This window comes from Carassius gibelio, chromosome B1 (assembly GCF_023724105.1).
Source record: "Carassius gibelio isolate Cgi1373 ecotype wild population from Czech Republic chromosome B1, carGib1.2-hapl.c, whole genome shotgun sequence".
NCBI lineage: Eukaryota > Metazoa > Chordata > Actinopteri > Cypriniformes > Cyprinidae > Carassius > Carassius gibelio.
The window spans coordinates 3,531,361-3,546,509 of record NC_068396.1 but is presented as its reverse complement, the minus strand read 5'-3'; the positions used below and the strand labels follow the sequence as shown (position 1 = coordinate 3,546,509).

At 41.1% G+C, this 15,149-nt stretch overlaps 1 protein-coding gene across 2 annotated transcripts in view; it reads left to right on the top strand.

The window, feature by feature from the left end:
• The window catches only part of LOC127948473 (2-oxoglutarate receptor 1-like), a 32,813-nt gene extending 18,543 nt beyond the window's left edge, over positions 1-14,270 (top strand). For both annotated transcript variants that reach the window (XM_052544927.1, XM_052544926.1), the window contains one exon: positions 12,936-14,270. In XM_052544927.1, the coding sequence (XP_052400887.1) occupies positions 12,944-13,939 (996 nt within the window). In that variant the 5' untranslated portion in view covers positions 12,936-12,943 and the 3' untranslated portion in view covers positions 13,940-14,270. The remainder of the gene's footprint in view (positions 1-12,935) is intronic.
• Positions 14,271-15,149: the final 879 nt, after the last annotated feature.

Here is a 15,149-nt window from a genome sequence, read left to right as displayed (position 1 = left end):
GGGACAGATTGGCCAGCTTTTACACAATTATTGGGGGTTTTGTGTGCGGATGCTTCTTGGGAGACAGGGCAGGGAAACGGAGAAGCGGTGGCGCAGGCTGGCGATGCAGTTGCGGGACCTTCACAGGCTGACTCGGAGGAAACGAGAGCGAGGGCGGACTTCAGGTCCCCTGAGCTAGATGACTTTCCACTGGAGCAGTCTCGTGATGAGACGCTTAAAAACGTGTATGACCGGGTCCGCACCATCGACGGACGGCTTCTCCAGCCTGACCAGCCGCTCTCTTTCCCTTATTTTTCCATAATAAAAGATAGGTTGTATCGGGTGACCCAAGATACCCAGTCAAATAGGAATATAACCCAATTATTAGTCCCAAAAAGCCGTCGGGAAATGCTTTTCCAGGCGGCTCACTGTAGTCCCATGGCAGGCCACTTGGGGGAAGCAAAGACACGTGAGCGGCTCATGGCCCGTTTTTTTTGGCCGGGCATTCACGAGCACATCCGCCGGTGGTGTGCGGGGTGTCGGGAATGTCAGCTGGTAAATCCGCCGGCCACTTCTAAAGCGCCATTGCGTCCCTTACCACTGATAGAGGTCCCCTTCGAGAGAATTGGTATGGACCTCATCGGGCCATTAGAACGCTCAGCACGCGGGCATCGTTTTGCATTAGTTCTCGTGGACTATGCAACACGATACCCAGAAGCAGTGCCGCTACGCACAATCTCCGCAAAGAGTGTGGCGGACGCACTGTTTCGGGTGATCTCCCGAGTGGGGATCCCCAAAGAGATCCTCACAGACCAGGGCACGGCGTTTATGTCACGTACGGTAAGCGAGCTATACGAACTACTGGGCATTAAATCGATTCGCACCAGCGTCTATCACCCACAAACAGATGGCTTGGTGGAACGATTTAATCGCACATTGAAATCCATGGTTCGTAAGTTCGTTAAGGAGGACGCCAAAAATTGGGATAAATGGCTCGAGCCCCTGTTGTTCGCAGTGCGGGAGGTTCCACAAGCCTCCACAGGGTTTTCCCCATTCGAGCTTCTCTATGGTCGTCAGCCCCGCGGGGTGCTTGACGTCATTAGGGAGGCTTGGGAGGAGGGGCCTTCAAACAGCCGTAGTGAAATTCAGTATGTCATGGACCTTCGAGCAAAACTTCACACTCTGGGGCGGCTGTCTATGGAGAATTTGCTCCAGGCTCAAGACAGACAGAGTCGGCTGTACAACAGGGGTACGCGAGCGCGTCAATTTACACCGGGAGAGAAAGTGCTTGTGTTACTTCCAACATCCAGTTCTAAATTACTCGCGAAGTGGCAAGGACCGTTTGTGGTTACACGGCGAGTGGGGGATCTCGATTATGAGGTGGTGCGTTCGGATAGAGGGAATTCACGTCAGATTTATCATCTCAACCTGCTAAAACGGTGGAATGAGGTGGCCTCGGTTGAGTTAGCCGTGACAATTTCAGCAGAGGATGATCTCGGGCCAGAAGCAGCTGTCAAAACCAACCCGCTCGCTCTGGTCCCTGGGGGAGATCACCTCTCGCCACGGCAGCTTGCCGAGGTAGCCAAGTTGCAAGCAGATTTCGCGGACGTGTTTTCACCCCTGCCGGGTCGCACCAATCTCATACAGCACCTTATCGAAACGGTCCCCGGGGAAGTGGCGCGCAGCCGCCCCTATCGTTTACCGGAACACAAAAAAAAGGTGGTTCAAGATGAATTAACGGCCATGCTAGAGTTGGGAGTAATAGAAGAATCGCATAGCGACTGGGCGAGCCCGATAGTTTTAGTCCCTAAAACAGACGGCTCGGTCCGTTTCTGTGTTGATTACCGAAGGGTGAATGCAGTGTCGAAATTTGACGCTTATCCAATGCCCCGAGTTGACGAGCTGCTTGATCGGTTAGGTTCGGCTCGCTTTTATTCGACACTGGATTTAACAAAAGGGTATTGGCAGATCCCCTTGTCGCCATTATCCAAAGAAAAAACGGCCTTCACCACGCCGTTTGGGTTGCACCAATTTGTCACCCTTCCGTTTGGGTTATTCGGGGCTCCCGCCACCTTTCAGCGTCTTATGGACAAGATTCTCCGGCCCCATTGCGCGTACGCCGCTGCCTATCTCGACGACATCATTATACACAGTAATGATTGGCAGCGGCATATGGAACATCTGCGTGCGGTCCTGAGATCCTTAAGGGTGGCTGGACTCACGGCGAACCCACGGAAGTGTGCAATTGGGCGGGTGGAGGTACGGTATCTGGGCTTCCACTTGGGTCATGGGCAGGTGCGTCCCCAAATTGACAAGACCGCAGCAATTGCAGCTTGCCCAAGCCCCAAGACCAAAAAGGAGGTGAGACAGTTCCTGGGGCTGGCGGGATATTATAGAAGGTTTATTCCTAATTATTCGGACCTCACCAGCCCGCTGACTGATCTCACCAAAAAGGAAGCACCAGATCCGGTCCAGTGGACGGAGCCGTGCCAACAGGCCTTAACCAAGGTAAAGGCTGCCCTGTGCGGCGGGCCGCTCTTGCACTCTCCTAACTTTAATCTCCCGTTTTTGTTGCAGACGGACGCGTCGGACAGGGGGTTGGGTGCAGTCCTGTCTCAGGTGGTCGCAGGAGAGGAGCGGCCGGTGCTGTATCTAAGTCGAAAGCTCTCAAAGAGAGAGACTAGATACAGCACCATTGAAAAAGAATGTTTAGCCATTCGATGGGCTGTCCTCACTCTGCGCTATTACCTCCTGGGACGGGAATTCACTCTCTGTTCGGACCACGCGCCCCTCCAGTGGCTCCACCGCATGAAGGATACCAACGCGCGGATCACCCGTTGGTATCTCGCTTTACAGCCTTTTAAATTCAAGGTGATCCACAGGCCGGGGGCCCAGATGGCGGTGGCCGACTTCCTCTCCAGGAGGGTGGGGGGGGCTGCTGCAGGCCGGAGTGCTCCCCGGCCTGAGTCGGGCGGTGGGGGTATGTGGCGAGGGGGGCGTGGGAAGCCGAAAATACTGCAGCGGGAGAAAGAATGTGGGGACAAGCGGTAATAAGGAGGTCAAATGATTAATGATTGACACCTGTCTGTAATTCCAGTGATTGGGGGAGAGAGGATTTATAAGCGCCGAGCAGACCGGCGAGAGGAGGCTGGATCTTGGATAGAGCAGAGCTGAGCAGTCTGTGTGCGGTTATATGTTTAAAGGCAGAGAGCCGAGCCGCAGTTTACTTTTGTTTATCGTGTTTTATTTTGAATTAATAAAGAGCATTTTTCGCCACCCCTGACTTCCTTGTCCGTTATCTAACGAACTGTTCTACACAGACATATAACGAGTGCACTTTATGTTACCGTGGCGATCAGCTCGAGAGGGTTCCAGGTGTCTGTGCGATTGTCACAATTTCTGTCCATTCAAAAGTAACACATATCAAATTCATAATTGTAATAATTTTTAAGGAATACAAAAATGCTAATTTGGTGAAAATGTGTTCACCCTTCTCAGCCCATCCAAGATGTAGAAGTGTCTGTTCATCAGATTTGGAGAAATGTAGCCTTGCATCAGTGTCTCATCAATGGATGCTCTGCAGTGAATGGGTGCCGTCAGAAGGAGAGTCCAAACAGCTGATAAAAACATCACAATAATCCAAGAGTAATCCAGTCCATCAGTTAACTTCTTGAGAAGAGAAAAGCTGTGTTTGTTAGAAACAATTCCATCATTAAGAAGTTTTTAACTGCAAACTGTTGCTTTCAGCTAAAATCCATAACGAGTCCATAATCCATAATTCCTGTTGTCTCTCACATCAGAATCCACACATATTTTGAGCAGTTTTTGGCTTGTAAATGGTGCTTGATCTGTGCAGATTTCTCTCCTGATTCAGACCAGAACACTTTTTCACCGGAGGAAGCATTATTATGGATTATGGACTCGTGTTTTAGTTAAAAACACCTTAATGATGGGTTTGTTTCTTACAAAGATGCATCTTTTGCCTTTTCAAGATGGTAACTGATGGACTGGAGTGGTGTGTATTATTTGTGGATTATTGTAATGTTTTTATCAGCTGTCTGGACTCTCGTTCTGACGGCACCCATTGAGCAACCATTGGTGAGCAAGTGATGCAATGCTACATTTCTTCACATCTGATGAAGAAACAAACTCATCTACATCTTGGATGAGGGTGAGAACATTTGCAGCAAATTTGCATTTCGGGTGACCTATTCCTTTATTTATTTAACAACATGACAATTTTTGATTTTTTTTTCTCACTTGGTCATTGTACAACCCTTTTATATTTGAACTAACTTTAATCTTTATCAGTAAGATTCTCTTCAGATTGTTATTACACCATGCCAGAAAACTTAAGATAAACAACAAGAAAAAAGGGTGCGTGCAAAACAAAATACATTTGCATTAGCGTAATGTTTTTCATTAAAACCAATATTTTATCATTCAGGAATTTATACACAAACATGCAGACAATTTCTAGCAACAAATCACACGTTTGCATTGCATTCTGACACATTTCAGTGTGAATTCTCTCTTATAGCATTAGTGCTCACATACTTGCGTAGATTATGTTTCAGGGCTGATAAACACCAGCTGATTTATACGTTCAGCCTGTAACAAACATATTCTTTGTCGGTGCTACTAAGAATCTAAATGCATAACAAGGCCGCAGCCCCCAGTGCAGATGAGCGTTTTGTGGTTGTTTGTGCGATGCAGGGCACTAAAAGGCCAGTTCGACAGCAGGTAGCTGTGCACTATTTGTGGGCGTAATGGCACAGCAAGACGGTGATACGCTGCCGTGCCAAGATAAGTGCTGTTTACTGCAAGCTTCGTCACTTATGGTGTCCCCACCTTCTGTCTAAGTGTGAAAATCTAAAAATCAAAGCAGGTGGCCCTCGGCGCTCGACGGATCCCTCCTGAGCCCATCTGAAAGCTGATTCTGATCTGAGATCATGACAATCAGAGGCTGGATCCACATATAGATCCAGCGCCTTCTGATGCAGAAGCCTGGCCTGCCCTTCAGTCTGGCCCGCTTTTCAATGTGCTCTCGTTTTCTAGTCCCCTAAAATAGGCCATCGGATCCTATTTTAGTCAAACCACAGTCTATCATGCTCGGAGGATTTCACTTGGCCAAATCACCACAGTGATCGCTCGATTTTTCAGTGTGATACAGCACAGGTTTTTATGCATCCATTAATGCATAAAATAAACGGGCATTTGAATTTTTTAATGCAAGGCTTGAATTTTTTAATAATTCTTTTAAGTTTTAAATGTGACTAGTCAGTTTTCTTTCTGTCAGTTGTTTTGCTTCCAGTTGCATAATAAGTTAAATTTTACATGTTGGATCTCCAGTGTTTTGAAACAATGAATCAGATTAAAACAGCACTATTGCAGTAGCATTAAGATTTTTGGTAATATTTTGAATCCGTTTTTTTTTCTGTTCTCATTTGAATTTTATTTATGAATTTATTTATTTATTTATTTATTTTTTACATTTGTATAGCTGTTTTTAATTATTTTTTAGTTTGTTACTTCAGATCAAATAACAATACATGAAAAAAATAGGTAAAATAAAATGTTTGTTTCTTTTCATTTAAGCATGCATTAAAACACATTAAAATTAAATATTCAAACAATCTATCTATCTATCTATCTATCTATCTATCTATCTATCTATCTATCTATCTATCTATCTATCTATCTATCTATCTATCTATCTATCTACTTTTAAATTCTTAATTTAAGTGTGAGTATTCCTCCCTCTAGTGGTTAAACTAGAGCACGTTCTCTTAGATATAAAGCAGTCTCTTTTAAACTGTTTAATGATTTCTTAACCGCAGGGGTTCCTAATCTTTTCTCTAGCTGATCCTCTGTGATCTAAATTATTTACTTAAGGACCTCTGAAATTTCAAGTCATGTTCTAACCTTTCAGTAAATGAAGAATAATAATGATTTTAATGACAAATAATTTAATGACTCCTTCTGTATAAAAAAAAAAAAAAAAAAAAAAAAAACAGATTATACAGTTTCCCCAAAATGTATTTGCACAGAACATTCTATTTTTAAAAGTCCCAAAATGTCACTGCATTAATTAGAAAATCATAACAAATAAGTTGGTTTAGTTTGAACACACACACACACACACACACACACACACACACACACACACACACGCACACGCACACGCACACGCACACGCACACGCACACGCACACGCACATGCACACACACACACACACGATATGTTGAGAATGAAGACATGTATATCTGGCTGTGTGAACTTGAGTTTGACCAGCATTAGCTTTTCTCTCACGATTGTCCTGCAGTTCCATCATCAACCACTAGAGGTTAACAAACGCTTGTCTACAACAGTAACAGTAACAATCTCTCACTTCATGTCGCTATTTACAAACATCTTTATCACCCAGTGTTCGCAGTTAGCTAAATGCATCGCACTCAAAACATGAAATTGCTCATTTATCACAGGCAAAACAGCCAATATGTCTTATTATATCAAAACACTAATGACTATACTATATACTAAAATCATTGGCATGCCAGCAATAATTAAATACACTATATCTGCCATATAGAACATATTGTTTACAATTAATGTCATGATATATCAGTGGCAGAAGCAGTATGCAACATGTTCCGGTAAGGTTCTCTCAAAGTTATAAACAAATGTTCTTCCAGTAATGTTAATAGAATGTTGGTTCAAAGTTCTCTGATCTCAAAATTATAGCTTTATAAATCATTTATTCATTCCTGTTCTATGAAAACCATTCTTTTATTTCCTGAAACATTTAAGTTGGACATTTTCCATAACTTTTATTAATAATAATTTCCTGAACCATTCTGAGGTAATCCAACCCATGATCTTGATATTGCTAGCTCCATTTCATATAAAAAAAAAAGGAAAATTAGGATGCAACCTTCAAAAAACCTATACAAATAATATATGTGTACCTGTGCTGTATCATTTTAAGTTTACTATTAAGAATTCACTAAGTCTGATCTGGCATATAGCTGAGAGGGAATGTTCCGGCAAGGTTCTTTCAAAGTTATGCACAAATGTTCATTTAAATTTGTCTGGTTGTTTGCATATACAGTATAACAGAATCAGAACATTCCGAAAACATTTAAAAGTGCAACATTATGAAATAAAACATTCCCTTAATTTTCGCATTGGCGTTATTATTATTCTTCTTCTGCCGCAAGTCTATGGCAGCCCATAGAACCGATTGGTTTGACATTCTGATAGAGGGCAGTCCCAACATTAACTATAGGAAATTTGAAGTCTCTAACTCCAACTTGTCCACCACTTGTCCAAAATGTCAATATTTTTATGCTAATAACTTTTGAAGCATGAGCCAGAAAATGATTTTTTTCCCTCTGAATCCTTGAATTAACCCTAAAATTAAAAACGCTATTTTAAATTTTTCAAAAGACCTACTTTTTTGAACTCTGCCTAGACGGTTAGTCCGATTTTCACAGAAATTGGCTCAGATCATCTTCAGACAATGCTGGCAAAAAGTTATGGAATTTATGTTGATTCGTCCAACCATTCTCGAATGACACGGGAACGAATTTGACGAATAGCACGCAAAAAAGCATGTGAGGCTATATCTCAGCAACGGTTTGGCATATTGAGACCAAACTTGGTGTATGTTATAACCATGAACTGAGACTACCTGCAGTATTTCGATGCAGCGCTACCTAGTGGTCAGGAGATGAAAAAATTCATATTTTTGCTTATAACTTCTGAATGGTTTGGCCAAAAATCACACAACTGGTCTCTTTAAATTCAGTGAGTCATGTTGAGTCGAATGATATCCAATTTTCCAGTGTCAGCAATTTGTCAGCACAGCGACGAATTTGAGGCATCTTGCCATAATGACACTTCAGCCTGTATCGCTGAAATGCTTTTGCATATTGACACCAAACTTTGTGTGTGCCATTGTCATTTCTCACAGAACACGCCAACATGATTTGATTACAACACCGCCTGTTGGTCAAAAGTGATAAGCCTTTTAATCATATTACTAGTGGTTGCATTTTTCAGCCATTTCAAAAGCAATCTTCCTAAAATTGCTGTAAATGCTCACTGTTGCATTTGGTGTGGTCCTCCATGCCATGCTTAGCTCCCTAAATTTGCCAGTGGAGTGCTTGGCCTGTTCTGAACGTTCAGGAGGACATTCAGAAGAAAAAAAAAAATGTTTTCACAATCTTATTTTTTTGTTAGTTGAGATTCTGTTCAGGGTGGATAGAATTCAAGTTAAAATTATGCATTATTTATTTCTCTTAGCACAGTGTTTGTAAAGCTGATATTTGCACCGCTGCCTCCCGCACATGATCATTTTATTAAAACTGGCATGTAAACCCAGATGACACATGGCACAAGAATTAGTGCGGTCTTGGATGAGTGATAAAACATCTCCAAACAGGTGTTCATAGGTGTATCATGTTAATACAGCATTGACAGCAAAGGAATTTACCAGTGACACACTTTCCCATAGTCAAGTATCATAACAATGAGATCACACCTGTCAGGCAGTAACTGTAAATCCCGCCCATTTCCCATGTGTTCACTTCATTTTGTGTTTATAATAAGGACTGTTGTTATATTTACAGTAGCATTCAAATGTATGGGGTCATTACTTTTTTTGAAGAAATTACTTCAATTCAATGAACCATTGAATTGATGAAAAAATCAAATGACACTGAAATCATTTGAAAATAAGATGTGGAGTGGAGTGGCGTGATTTTTGACTAGAACGAGGAGTGGATTTTTAGAAAGTCAGAGCATTGTAGTGCTTTTAGTCGCTCAGAGAGCACTCCACTACCACTCCATCACAAGCACAATTAATGACAACTGCCCATAATATAACTGCATTTTATCAACTCACACATTATACATCATTAGCTAGTTTGACAGATCTGTGGTTCACTCAAATCAAACATAAATAAATACAACTTTACTAAACAGAGCAGATTTGTTTCAAAACCATTAAAAAATCTTACTGACCTTTTATTATTATTATTATTATTATTGATGTAGGTGTATATTGTAGGCTATATTTTATTTGTAATATATAACCTAGGCCTACTTTAAGAAAACATTTTTTAACCCAAATATAACAACCCACAATATTACACAACTAATAATTGAATCCCACATCTCATGACACATGCATGACATATTTTAATTGACTGGACTTGAAATATCATTATAATTAGTTCCCAAGTGGCAAAAAAGGCACGCAAATATAAATTAGGATATATTTTCAAGAGTTAAATCTTAACATTTATAATTAAAACCAACTGCAGCCAATCTGCAAACAAAAAAGCATTCATATTAATTTTTCTAAACAAGAAAAAGCATACTGTGCGTTATCGTGTCTAAATGTTTGCTATTGTTTTCACGAGAAGTCTGGCAGCTGTGCTAAATCTATGGAAATTATAGTTTAGAAGCGGTAGTATTGGTGCACACAGATCCTGATCATAATCAGTCGTTTAATATCTAAGCGCGAGCACTACATTAATATGGGAAGCCAAACACACCAAAAGTAGGATGAAACAGCACGGTATTAAAGTGTTCACGCAGTGCTGACTGGTCAATTAGTGCTTCAGACTCCAGTCCAGTAGGTGGCGGTAAATGCAACAAAAGTTGGTTTGCCATCCACCATAAGATGTTATTAGAAGAAGAGTAATGTTCGCGATGCGCTGTTGTAACTGATCAGCGCCGCACTGATGAAATTAGTTCACATTTGAATGTGTGTAAAGGTAATATTTCAAGGCAGCACAAACACTTTAATTTGAAACAACATTAAATATACAATATATTTATATAAAGGTGCATCTCAATAAATTAGAATGTCGTGGAAAATTTCATTTACTTCAGTAATTCAACTCAAATTGTGAAACTCGTGTATTAAATAGATTCAATGCACACAGACTGAAGTAGTTTAAATCTTTGTTTCTATTAATTGCAGGGCCGCGGGAAGTAATTTTGAACAGGGGGTGCTGTGAATTTTTTTCTTTCTTTTTTTTTTTTTACAAAAAACCTATGAGCCTATTTAAAATAAATTGTAAAAATAAATACATTGAGATTTACTACTTTGTCATATACACTTCAGTGCACAGCCAGCCAGGGTCTGAAACACACAGACATCAGTTCTCAGATATGCGCAATGCGCTATTAATCGGAAGCAGAAGCAGAAATAATAGTTTAATAATCGAAAGAAAACCTACCTATAACATACATGCAACTAATTTAGATACAACAAATAATATTACATCAAAATATAATATTAATCAAACTTCACAATAACGCTAAAACAATGCAATCGATTTGGTCAGCTGGCTTGAGTCACTGCACTTTTATGTCACACGCAACTCTATTAACTCCAAAATCTTTTTACGCACACCACAAGGAAATAATCTCTGAATATTTAAGTAATTTGTTTATTGAACAGTTCTCCACATCCATTACGCAAAGAACACATGCACAGTATAAAGTTTTCTGTCTCCATCTCCAACCTTTTTACACAAACCACAAGGAAATAATCTCCGACTATTTAAACTTTATTTAACAGTTCTCCACAACCATTACGCAAAGAACACACGAACGAAATAATACTCTCCATCTCCATCCCCACCACCTTACAAAAATACTATAGTGTACTACTTACAATTGCTTGGCCAGTCAAAGCTGATCCCACACTTGTTGCCAAAAAAATAAATGTTACAAGCGCGGCAGCACCATGCTCTTACCTGAGCTACATGCAGGCGGGGTGCCCTGGTTACAGGTGTCCAAATGTCGAGGTGCGCTCTGGGGTCGTGGACATAAAGTCTCTCATGAGGGGACGAATGTCCAGGGAGTTCAGAATGTCTGTGTTGGTATGCATCAGCGAAAATTATGTAAATTTACTAGTCAGCTGCTGCCAAAGATGGATGTATTCTGCATGGAACGAGCGGGAAACCTCGTTACTCGGGGACCAAACCTGCCTGCCTGACGTTGACAACGTAACTTCCGAACCTGTGTTGATTAGGCCTCAAAATATGAAATTAAAATCCAATATATATGTAATAGGAATTTAAGGAATAAGGAATTTATAAATTGTGCAAAATATTTTAATAGGCCTACATTTTTTTTAATCTCCCTCTCGTCACTAGGGGGTGCTGCAGCACCCCCAGCACCCCCACTTCCCGCGGCCATGATTAATTGTGATGATTTTTAGTTAATTGTTGGCTTTCTGGAAAGTATGTTCATTTACTGTACATGTACTCAATACATACACTCTTTGCTTTAATTACTGCCTCAATTCAGCGTGGCATGGAGGTGATCAGTTTGTGGCACTGCTGAGGTGGTCTGGAAGCCCAGGTTTCTTTCACAGTGGCCTTCAGCTCATCTGCATTTTTTGGTCTGTTGTGTATCATTCTCCTCTTGACAATACCTCATAGATTCTCTATGGGGTTCAGGTCTGGTGAGTTTGCTGGCCAGTCAAGCACACCAACACCATGGTTATTTAACCCTTCCTCCAGACTTTAGGACCTTGATTTCCAAATTAAGTAAAAAACTTGCTCTAATCTGAAAAGAGGACTTTGGGCCACTGGGAAACGGTCCAGTTCTTCTTCTCCTTAGCCCAGGTAAGACGCCTCTGACGTTGTCTGTGGTTCAGGAGTGGCTTAACAAGAGGAATACGACAACTGTAACCAAATTCCTTGACACATCTCAATGCCTTGACCCCAGCCTCAGTCCATTCCTCAGGAAGTTCACTCAAATTCTTGAACCGATTTTGCTTGACAATCCTCATAAGGCTGCAGTTATCTCGGTTGGTTGTGCATCTTTTTGCTTCCACTCAACTTTCTTGTTAACATGCTTAGATACAGCACTCTGTAAACAGCCAGCTTCTTTGGTGATGAATGTTTGTGGCTTACCCTCCTTGTGAAGGATGTCAATGATTATCTTGTGGACAACTGTCAGATCAGCAGTCTTCCCCATGATTGTTTTTCCTAGTGAACCAAACTGAGCTGATTAGCATGTAACCATATTCTAATTAGTTGAATTGGTGGGTTTTTGTTAAATGTGGGCTACCAAGTATTGAATACATGTACAGTAAATGAATATACTTTCCAGAAGGCCAATAATTCACTAGAAAATATCACAATTAAAAGAGCCATAAACTTAAACTACTTCAGTCTGTGTGCACTGAATTTATTTAATACACGAGTTTCACAATTTGAGTTGAAAGCTGCGGAAGGGGACTTTTGACGCTCTAGCGGTTAATAAACAGAACTGCTTGCGTCTTGCGGAAGAACATCGTAGCCGGAACTACTTCTCTCTGTTTATGTCTATGAAAAATCACAAAGGTACTGGGTTACTCCGCCGCGGTACCCCCGGAGCAATCTAAAATAGTCTGAATATAAACACTTATTATAGGTGCACCCTAGTGATTCAGGACAAGCCAAAAACACGGTTTGGAAAATGGATTCATGGTGTACTCACTTATTATATACATTTTTCAGCATTTTGAAGACAAACAAAGTTACGGACCCCAGCTCTGATTGGTTGATTCTTAACCGGGAGTGATGGAGTTTCTGCAAATTGCAATAGGACACTGGGAGGAGCCAGAGGAGCATGATTTTTTCACAGATTATCTGTCTCATATTCTACTGTCAGGACATAATGACAGGTTTAATAAATATGTAAAAAATATTTTTTACAAAAGTTTCCTACAGCACCTTTGAATTGGATTAGATCCATATTGGAATTTCACAATTCACAGATTAAATAGAGATGGCATGCAGACTACTATGTTTGAATAAATAAGGTTATTGTGAAATCAGGTCTAACAAATCGAACCTAGTCATGCCTGAATTTCCTGGAATTATCAGTTAGACAAATGTTACATGCAAGCTTTCTAACAATTTTTTCTTTATTCCTGCTGCAGGAACAACCATGAGCAACATTTACTATGGCCCGAGTAACAAATCGATTGACAACTGCACTGATGTGGACGATCTGATGAAGCGATACTACCTGCCCGTGTTTTACGGCGCGATCTTCATCGTAGGTGTGGTGGGCAACATCACCGCTTTGCTGGTCTATGTTGTTAAAGTCCGTCCCTGGAAGAGCAGCACCATCATCATGGTGAACCTTGTCGTCACCGACCTCCTCTTCATGATCCCCTTGCCCTTTCTGACCTACTTCTACAGCCAAAACGACTCGTGGACGCTGGGCATCACTATGTGTCGCTTCACGCACTTCATCTTCCACTTCAACCTCTACGGCAGCATCCTCTTCCTCACCTGTCTGGCCATCTTTCGCTACGTGGCAATCGTGCATCCAATGCATGCACACAGCATCAAGAAGAAGCGCTGGGGAACGCTGGCATGCATCCTGGGCTGGACTGTGGCGGTCGCAGAAATAAGTCCGACTTTTAACAAATTTGATATGAAGGAGAAGAACAACAAAACCTACTGCTTGGATCTTGCGAGCAACAACCCAAAATTCATGTGGCCTTACAGTTGGGTGCTGACCGTGCTTGGATATCTGGTTCCTCTAGTCGTGGTCTGTCTTTGCTATTGGCGCATCATTAAGGAGCTCAGGAAGGGTCCCCATAAGGAAACCAGCAAACGGGTTAGAGCGAGGCGGCTCATCGTGTTGATTTTGACGTGCTTCATTGTGTGCTTTTTCCCTTTTCATGCACTACGAGCTTGGAGGATCTACACAAAACTCACTCCGGAAACCAACTGCATGCTGTACCGCTGGGCTCACGCCGCCTATATCATCTCGAGGCCGATCGCTGCAGTCAACATCATTATCAACCTGCCACTCTATACGTTATCAGGGGATTGTTTCAAGCAGGCCTTCATGGAAATGTTCAGATTTGATCGGCTCATGTCAGTGATCAACAAACCCACGACCAACATCTCAAATGATCAAAGCAGCTGAGACTAACTCTGGTGTTTGAAATGTACAATAAACGATGATCTATTGTTGGCTATTGCTACAAATAAACCTGTGCTGCCTATGACTGCTTTTATGCTCCAGGGTCACAAATGTGCACTTTCTCTTTCACTTTCATTTCAGAACCAACAATTGGTCTAAAATAAATAGGCTTAATGTAAACAAACAAATATGCAAAGGCATGTTCCATGTGCTCAAGTTATTGCATTGCTGTTGTACATGTAATGGTCTCTGTGTTTGTGCCAGTCTTAACTTGATGATGGTATTATGTTCCTTTGTCATACAAGATTGACAGCAATAAAAGTGACTAAAATTACATTTGCATTTAGTTTTGCTATGTACTGTACATTCAAAACAGATAAAAACATTGAAACTAAAGTAGTTTGAATAATATCTGCATTCCACAATTGACACATAGTGCTATTTTAGTCAATGTACCTATTGAGATTCAAATAAGGGTGTGTATTTATCTTAAGTCTCTTAAGTATCTTGTCACATTCACAATCAGATGATCTACATAGTAGTGTTTTGATTTCTAATGAAAACTCAAAATTAGCACATGATTACTCACCCTCAAGGCATCCTAGTATAATAAAAATAATAATACATTTATTTGATACAGTATAACGCCTTTAAAAGTTGCTTTCTCAAATCAATCAATCATAACAACAGAGAAAACAGCATACTTTAAAGGAAACATACCATGTGAAAATCAAATAAATATTAATTAAAAACAATCCTAAAATATAATGTTTTAAGAAGAGATTTAAAAGTCACAAGTGAATTTGCTTCCCTGATGTCTGCTGTCTGTGTCTGTGTGCCTAAGTTTGATCCCAGCTGAGAGACTCTGTTTAGGTCCTGTGGACTTTGATTTCGACTTCCACTATTTTGTGTTCCAGTTATTTTTCCCTATTTGCTCATTGAGAGTGTAATAAACTTTTTCTGTTACCTGCAACTGTATCTATGTTTTCTCTGACAGAACGGCGTGACCAGTGATGGATTCAGCAGGTGCAGACCAAGTCAGTGTTGCAGTAAGTCAACAAGGCATTCTTCCGGGACAGCATTCCAGTAAGTTAACTACCATTTCAAGGGAGGTTGAGATGCAGATCTCAATGTCCAGATACAAGAGCTCCGGCGGAAAGCTTTAGCCAGCAGATCATCTGCTACTTTTGGCCATTCTCCGTCTTTCCTGAAA